Raw genomic sequence first — 10,000 nt, 5'->3', positions numbered from 1 at the left:
GGGGGACCTTCAATGCGCATGGAAAATCCCTTATTTTCTCTTAACAAATACATAAAATATTTAAAAATCAGCAACTTATAAAAATTTATCGTATGAAAGACTAAAGTATATATAAATACTTATGGGATCCATAAATATTCATGAAATTAATGGTAATCCCTCTGGGTTATTTCTGAAAACTTTATCCAAAATCCTGAAAGCGTGACCCGTGTTGTGTCTGTATGGAAAGAGAGTCGCTGATCTTCTACTCTGATAACTGAAAGAAATTGGAATATGATGACCAGTTAAAGCACTTTATATATACACTTTATATATACGTTATGCACAATTTTTATAGATTTAATACACAGCGCTCATAAAATAAATATTCAGTCCTCTTTTTCCATTTTGCCCATAAACAAAGAAAAAAATGTATTGTCGTACATAAGATACAACCTTTAATTAAATTACATATATCTGCCTCGTAAATAAGCGTGAATATTTCACGGAATTGCACTTATGCGCATGCGTTAAGTGGTATGTGATATAAAAAAATATTAGCTCAGTTAAAAAAATACACCCTTCACTTATTTACTCACCATCGCCACCACCACCACCACCATAACCACCACCACCACCATAACCACCACCACCACCATAACCACCACCACCACCACTACCATCATTATCTCTCTACCCATCTCTCTCTCGGACAAACACACATGCTCTCTCTCTCTATCTCTCTCTCTCTCTCTCTCTCTCTATCTCTATCTCTGCCTTTAACCTCACCATACTAAGTTGAGTACAAATTGATTATTCTTAAGCGAAAACAGTATTAACAGGGACTTCGAGGTTCCGGCCAGCTCAGCTAACGTCGGACTGCGATGACTTAGCTGGTCGAAACTTCGAAGTCCCTGTCAGTACCATTCGGATAAATAACAGGTTTTACTTACTTTGATGTACTTTCGTTTGTTGATCTTTTGTTAACAGAAGAACGAAGCAAAGACGAACACAAAGCGTGGGTAAACACGACGGAGGAAGTTGTGAAGTTCATCAGCAGCTCCCCAGAGTATCTGGACGACTATCTCTACTATCTTTCACTCACCGTCCCTGTGAACTTTGGGGAAGAAGATCAGATGAAAGTGGCCGAAAAGGTAGGTTAGTTTGTGGGGCACAGCGTTAATACTGCATTGTGCAAACTTCGCAGTTCTACGTTCGAATCGATCCAAGATCGTTATCTTGTACTTGACGTTTAAGGGAGATGAAAATGACTAAGGGAAACTTGATACAGTTTAATTTAGGGATGACTAATTAAAATATTAGCATAGAAAAGAAGTGAGGTAACAGAATAGTTCGTGGGATAAAAAGGGTTTAAGTGTGACATGGTGGTATATTCACACATAGCTACGTACACCCGGTCTGCCTATCCAGCCAAGATATGTGTGAGTGTGTGTGTGTTAATGTGTGTATACATATATATATATACTGCTAAACCTCGCTAAGATAGATATTTCAATTACCTGAAGATTGACTGTAACCATAACTCGAATTATTACGAATTGGACAGCCATGAAACGATCGTAGTGTTTTACTCATTATCTTTTATTAAACTTTTAATACATTTGATATATATTTAAAATAATATAAATTAATTAATTTTATGTATTGGCTTAAGTTTTTCATTGTTTGATTTGCCTAATAGTGGTTTTATCTCTAATTTAATTAATATAAGATATATATATATCTATATATATATATATATATATATATATATATATCAATTTCGTTGTGGCAGTACCGTAGATAAGTGTGTTTTATCGTAACCTTGGATCAACTCAAGCATTGGTCGCTCACATGCAGAAGACACATCACGGTGCCGCACAGTAAGCTACGTTGTTGGAAAAGAAACTTCTTAACCTGATCCATGTCTCCACTATGTCACATGACACGTGAACTTACGAGCAGTCATTGCTTCGGCCTGACTTGATAAGCTTTTTCCATACTGGTTGGCTTTTCATTGGGCTTGCCATTTATTATGGTAATCGATTCCTTTTTGCAGGACCTTCGAATCTCAGTCTAGGTCTTCCGTGGCTTATTTTTCCTTTCGCATCGTCGGGAGTAAAGGATTTGTTTAGGGAGTCTGCTGTGGCCCAACCGACATAACTTTCTATCGATAAAGATTTCCGTCATAAGGGCCAGACCAACATACCGAAGTCTCTCTTTATTCTTGATCTGCCAAACAGGTCGACCAGAAGCAAAAAGCACTTTTCCACGGTGCCGCACAGTAGGATTGAACCCAAAACTACGTTGTTGGAAAATGAACTTCTTATCCACAGAGCCATGTCTGCACCCATTCTGTTATAGTCTACATAATCTGTATTACATAACTTCATACGAAGATTCTGTTGTGTTATGTAACAGCGAGTCGAATGTCTGGTGTATTACGTAATCTTATGCAAAAATATCTTCTGCTATATATATCAACTAATTTGTTTATTATATAACAATATGTGACGTGTCTGATCTATTATTTTTAACTTACCAGTATGTGATATCTGGTGTATTATATAACATTGTGGTAAATCTAGTGTAGTATTTGTCAATATACGATATACGATATATATATCATACATGGTTCCGGTTTCAGCCACACCATGTGGTACCTTGGTCAAAAGTCTTCTACTAAAGCCCAAGCCGACCAAAGACTTGAGAGAGGATTTGGTAGGCGGAAACAGAAAGAAGCTCGATATATATATATATATGCGTGTGTGTATTAGTGTGTCTGTGTGTATGTATGTATGTATGTGTGTATGTATGTATGTATGTATGTGTGTGTGTATGTATGTATGTATGTATGTGTATGTATGTATGTGTATGTATGTATATATATATGTATGTATGTATATATATATATATATATATATATATATATATATATATATATATATATAATATATATATATATATATATATAGGTATAAATGTATACGATTACAACTTCTACCTTTGAACATGAGAAGATAATTTGAGGACACTCTGTATACCTCTGTGTGTGTGTGTTTGTTTGTCACTTGACAACCGGTGTAGGTTTGTTTGCGTTCCCATAAATTAGCGGTTCAGCATAAGAGGCCGATAGTATAAAGTAGTACCAGACTTTAAAAAGAAAAAAAGACTTAGTTCTTGGATTGACACGTTCAAGTAAAAGCTTTCGGGGCGGTGCCGCAGCAAAATCTAGTGGCTGAAACAAGAAAATAAATAATTAACAAAAAGATAATAAAAATGATGGAATATTTGAGAGATTTGCTCTATTATTTAATAAATTTGTTTTTATATTTGGCGGATTCTGCATGACTCATCAATTTTAATGTCTTTGACTCTTGCAGCAGAGAATCATCAACGAATATGGACCAATCAGTAAAGAATCGGCCAGGAAGCAACACGGTAAGAGCGGTGAGAGTGGGTCTTCCCCGAAAAAGGGTCACGTCGATAACCAACGGAAGTCGTCGAAGCAAAAAGGAAGTCGATATTATAACAACTATAAAAACATTGATGCAGCTCGGGCCCTGGGAGGAGACCGAGGTTATTTCTTGGGTCGCGGGATCGATACCAGAATGAGTAGCAACTCTAGGCCCACCAATAATCGAAGAATTATCAACGATGCTAATGGTGGCAATGGCGACCGTATCAATGTCGATTCTTCACAATATGGTGACTTTTACGACACTGCTGATGGTGGTGGTGGTGGTGATGATGGTGGTGGTGGAGGTGGTGGTGTTAGTGTTGGCGCTGGTGCTGGTGCTGGAGCCAGCTATACGGGGTTAGATTCTTCGAGGGACTATTCTCAGGACTCACAAGATTATTCTTTATATCCATACCAGCAAAACTCTCAAAATGGTCAAGACGATACTGGAATCCGTCAAGGTGAACTGCGACAAAATTCGAACATAAATCGTTACAGAAATTATAGAAACCAATACAGTGATACAGATCGATACAATTACGGCAGAATGCGACAAAAACGAATTGAAAGACAACCAAAAAGAATCACTCGATCTGACATTACACCAGATGGCGCAAGGAAGCGCTCGCAGAAAAATATCCGTCCTTCAGCAGCTGAAAACAACGTTAGTGGCAAACATACGTTACAAGAACTGTCTAATTTAATTATGAGGCGTAAAAGAGCAATCGCTAAACAAGTAAAAGACATTCATACGAATGAACAAAATGCTTCCCAACAAGAAAGCACACTGCGAGAAAAACAAAGAATCACCAGAGAAACTCGTTCAAAGAAGCAAAATGAGAAATACTCAGAAAGTAAAATTGTAGAAAATTTGAAAAAATTGTTTTCTTTAAAACGAAATCGGCGCCATATTGGTCCACATGATACGAAAGGTCTGATGAGACTCATATCAACTGGTTCTTTGGTTCCGTCTAATTTACCTCCAAACCACCCAGACTTCAACCATTCCATCGATATTGTATTTGCTACCTATTGGTTTTACCCAGCAGAAACGAGAATTATTTTACCACAAGACAAAAAGTGTATACAACAGAGAATGGATGACCAAAGCATACGCTTTGATCAGACGAGTAAGTAAAAGAAAAAGACGTTTTTTTAATTAATTTTTCGCTATTGATTAAGGTTCCTGGATTGGTAGAATAGTCATAGCATCTGATAAAATGCCTTGCGGCGAGCTGGCAGAATCGTTCGCACGCCGGGCGAAATGCGTAGCTGTATTTCGTCTGCCGTTACGTTGTGAGTTCAAATTCCGCCGAGGTCGACTTTGCCTCTCATCTTTCGGGGGTCGATAAATTAAGTACCAGTTACGCACGGGGGTCGATGTAATCGACTTAATCCTAGTCTGTCCTTGTTTGTCCCTCTGTGTTTAGTCCCTTGTGGGTAATAAAAATATATATGTATTTCGTCTGCCGTTACGTTCTGAGTTCAATTCCGCCGAGGTGACTTGCCTTTCATCCTTTCGGGGTCGATTAATAAGTACCAGTTACGCACTGGGGTCGATATAATCGACTAATCCGTTTGTCTGTCCTTGTTTGTCCTCTCTGTGTTTGGCCCCTTGTTGGTAGTAAAGAAATATGTATTTAGTCCGGTACTTTTCATTCTAAGTTCAGAAGTCAACTTTACCTTTGATCTCCATATAATCGATAAAATACAGTGCTAATCGTTGATATCGATCTGTTTCCACCCTCAAAGTTCTTGCCAGTGCTTATATTAGAAAAAAACTATTATTCAGGGGAGTAAATTGGCCGAATCATTAGGACGCCGGACAAGATGCCTTGTGGCATTTGTTCCGGCTTTTTACGTTTTGAGTAGAAATAGGTGCCAGTTGAATTATGGGGTCACTCTAAACGACTAACACCCATCCATAATATTGCTGGCCTTGAGCCAAACTTTGAAGCTATTATTGTTAGTAGTAGTATTATATTTTTATCACAAGTTTTGTTGCAGCTCTTTGAGTCTTGCATGCGTAGCGGTCTTGCTCCCTACAGCCTACGGTACCATGCTATCGGTCTTTTCAGCTATCCAATATTTTCTGAATTATCCTGGCCGTGTCAAGGAGGCAAACCTTTCGTAACAATTCTACTGAGCACTCTATTCCAATTTCCTTTATATTCTTCTTGATACCTTCTGATACTGTTCCTAAGAACCCAACAATAATTGGAACTTCTTCATTTGCCATAGCCTATTATTATTCGGCCGAGTCTGTAGTGAAGATTGCAGCCGCCGCCCTCTTTCAATCGGGCAGGCAAGGCAGTTTTCCTTTGCCTGGTGGCTGTGGAGAAAGAGGTTGTTTGGTGGACAAGGCCGAAAGGTATGAGGACAGACACATTCCTCTTTGGTAGAACTCTCATTGACTTCTTCAAGTTTCACTTGAAACGGAAATTGAGAGTGGAGAGGAAAGTGGTGTCCTTGAGTGAGTTTATTGAAAGATGAGTGAAAGTTGCAAAAATGGTAAGAGGGGATGCTACCTCTCTAAGTGTAGTCAGAGAGAAGGAATTGGAGAGGGCAGTTGCGCTTGGGGTTTCAAGGAAATCTCGGACAGTGGGGTTTTTCGAGGATCTTCTGCATGGATGATCAATCTGCTAGAAATAGCAAGCGAAATGTCTCAGTTCCAGCCTAACCGTCTCGACAAAGTAAGGACACGTTGGATAATGTAGCCTAAAATATACAAGACTGGATGCCTTACTTGGAGGAACGACTTAATCTACTGTCCTTTTGTCCGGTTTAACGCCTTAACCTGGTGTCTTGAGTATCTTTAGCGGAGTTTAATCTATGATACCTTCCAGGCTAAATCTCCGTTTACTCATTATGCCCCACTTCAAATTATATTCCTACTTATCCACTGCTCTATAGCCTTTCCTCTTGTCTAACTCACTGTGTCGTATCCCCAACCATGGCCCTTGTTTGTTTGTTAGCTCTTCTTTTCTAATTCAGTCCATCTCACCACAAACCTTACACTAAACTGCTCACTCAACCCTTATTTCCCAGACATTTTCCTCTGATATTCTCGGCGATTTTCTGTCTATTTCCTCATGGAAATTAATTACGTTGAGGTACTTAAAATTAAAAGTTTTGATTCAGAGACAAAATTGAATTATTTGTATTAGATACGGTTTAAATATATCAACAAAACTCTTCTCTCGGAAAAAACGTTAACCTCTAAACGTCACATTTCCTCTTTTTCCTCTCTCCATACGAAATTTTCCAGACTCATGATATTCACTGTATAATTTTTACCGACGCATTCTCCACCTCTCTCCTCGGACTCTGCGGTGTTTTATTTTTACGCTTAAAAATACAAATAAAACGGTTTTACTACTCACTGCAGACACAAGCGGACAAATAAAACTGTTAAGTGATTTAACAGCTGAATAAATATCAAAAAAACCACAATGCAGATATAAAAATAGTGTAGTTTATATTAGGTTCCAAGAAACAACAATAAAGAATGACTTTTCTTGAAGCTGAGAAAATATCAGTGACCTGATCTCTGTAACAAGGAGGTATTTGTCCATTTGAAATTGGAAAGTCAACCGGAAGTCTACTGATGTATTTAGTTAACAAAATAGTTAATCCTTGATTTGTTGGTTGTTAATTCTGTTTTGATTAATGAATAGTTTTAAACTTGATACGCAAGATGTCTGTTTAAATGTTGACCGATCCAGTATCGTCTGCTTTGATGTTAGCCGACCACGTATCGTCTGCTAAAAATCTCGGACGACCAGGTATCGCCTGCTTTAATGTCGGACGACAAGGCATCGTCTGCTTTAATTAATTGTTTGTGGTTATTTATGTATTTATTCGTTTGTCACCCAATTTCCACAGGTAAATACTATGGCATGGATGACGATGCGTATGAACATGCTATCACTGAAGAGTGTTTGCAAGTTCATGGAAAGAAAGAACATCACCACGAAAACTATAATCCGTACAATATACCAATGGGACAGATGACACTCTACAGGTGAGAACATTGAAATTCATATATAAGCGAAGAATCTTTGTGGCTGCTCCTCATATTTATTTCGTTTACTCGAAAGAAATTAGTTTTTCCGCCTGCATCAGAAAAAAGAGCGAGATTCAATAAACTTTATACGTTCCTTTTATCAGAGCCTTTGCTTGAAACATAAGAAACCACATCCTCCTTGTGTCACACAACTTTGTTGTCAACGCAGACCATCTTCCAGTGAAAATTTTCTCCTCGTTTATGTAACATGTGGAAGTATTACTACATGCATGCATAAAATATAATGTATCACCCATAAGATACATGTAGACGCACAGTCATGCCATTTTGATTAATTCATCTTAAATATAATATGTAAGACAAAATGCTATTGCGGTTTCGGCAATCAATGCGAAATAGATTTTAGATGTTCGATAAAAGATGTAATGCTGTGGTCGCTGTCAGTTAAATATATATTAGCCCAAACTTGATTTTATGGGATTCAGGCTGGCAAACTTTTAAGACACTCAGTCAACAAACATAGTATATATATATATATATATATATATATAATATATATTATATAATATATATATATATATATATATATATATTGTTATACATAATATTATATAATATAGATATATATATATATATTGTTATACATACATATATACATACGTCGTATATATCTATCTATCTATTATATATAAATACACACACACACACGATGCATATATGTGTGTATGTGTTTGTGTGTATGCATCATAATATATATCTATATATAATAATATTTACATGTATATGTATATATGTATTGCTATGATATATATTATAATACACTCTGTCTGATCGTGGCACCGGTCTTGTTGGTTATATACTTACATATATGTGAATGTTCATTACATTATACATTATGCATTAAATGCATATATATATATATACACACACATATGATATATATTTACACATGCACCTGAGTGAAGTGTAAGCTTTTTTTTTAATATATTTCTTTTAACGAACAAGACCGATGTCACGATCAGGCAGAGTTAAAAATGGTCGTGTCGTCCTTATATATAACTACAGATCCCACACTCTTACTGCGAGGGCTTTCTTCTCTGTTGTTGTTGTTGTTGTTTTTTCGTTGTATCGCTAATTTCTAATCGATGGATGAACGAGACTGTGGAGGTCTGCTTCTTCTTTTCCTTTTTTAACTTTATGTGGTTGTCGTCTTTTGCAAATGGCTGGATTGAAACGCTAGCGGGGAATGCATCGAGATACCTCATTATCTCTTCAGAAAAAAAATATTACTTGAGATTCGTACGTACGCACACAGACACACATGCACACAAATACACATACACACACGCTCGTGCACAAAGACACACACACATAATCTTCGATCTCTTTGTCGCAAGGACACAGAAGCAATACAATTCGATCAATGATGACAATTCATGCAGTGAGTCATCATAACTGAATAAATATTAGCTGACTTTTCTCATGCATACATATTTATACATATACATACCTACATACATACCTACATACATACATACCATACATACAACATATACTATACATAATATATATATATTATAGAATATATAATCTATAGATATATATATATATATATATTATACATATACGTATGTGATTGTGTGTGTGTTTGTATATATGCATGTCTGTAAGCTTATGATCATAAGTTTATGTGTATACATATGTATGCAGGTGTATATGTATATAATGTTTGTTTTATGTATAACGATATATAACGAAAGCGAAGGCTTTCTTTGAGGGTCACTCATTACAATAAAATGCACCAAGATATTCATTTATTTAATCAGGGTAATTGTTGAGAGTGACTTCGAAATTTCGGTTTACTTCACTTCACTTCTTCAGACTGCATGCGTATATACAAATATGTATGTATATATGCCCCAGTATATGTATATGCATATATATATGTATGTATGCGTGTGTGTGTGTGTTTGTGTGTGCATGTATGTATGCCATATATACGTATATATATATGCATGATTATGTATTATATATAATATATATATATATATATATATATTATATAATATATATATTATATATATTAAATATATATATATTATAATCTATATATATAGCCTATATATATATATATGTATTTTGTAAATATATATATATATATATATATATATATAATATACTATAATAATAATAATAAATATTAGGGAATAAATCCAAATTTACAGGAAAAATCAGATGAATGTCCTTAGAAGAACACGAAAAACAATTGTAGGGGCGAATTTAATTTATTTAATTTATATGAAATTTTTATGTTTGGATTAAGTCTTTCTTTGTTTGATTTGCATAATAGTGGTTTTGTCTCTAATTAATATTATATATATATATATATATATATATATATATATAATATATATATTTAGTATATATATACGTGTGTGTATCTATATATATATATATATATATATATATTAGATATATATATATATATGTTATGTATGTATGTATGATGTATGTATGTATTATGTATGTATTAT

At 35.4% G+C, this 10,000-nt stretch overlaps 1 protein-coding gene across 1 annotated transcript in view; it reads left to right on the top strand.

Annotated features, from left to right (window-relative positions):
- The window catches only part of LOC115228474 (rho GTPase-activating protein gacT-like), a 19,973-nt gene that overhangs the window by 8,866 nt on the left and 1,107 nt on the right, over window positions 1-10,000 (top strand). The window contains exons 3-5 of the mRNA XM_029799049.2: window positions 970-1,133; window positions 3,363-4,569; window positions 7,325-7,463. Coding sequence (XP_029654909.1) covers window positions 970-1,133; window positions 3,363-4,569; window positions 7,325-7,463 — 1,510 coding nt within the window. The remainder of the gene's footprint in view (window positions 1-969; window positions 1,134-3,362; window positions 4,570-7,324; window positions 7,464-10,000) is intronic.

The sequence above is a fragment of the Octopus sinensis genome, unplaced genomic scaffold, assembly GCF_006345805.1.
Source record: "Octopus sinensis unplaced genomic scaffold, ASM634580v1 Contig10659, whole genome shotgun sequence".
Classification (NCBI taxonomy): domain Eukaryota; kingdom Metazoa; phylum Mollusca; class Cephalopoda; order Octopoda; family Octopodidae; genus Octopus; species Octopus sinensis.
This window is presented reverse-complemented; position numbering and strand designations above follow the sequence as displayed.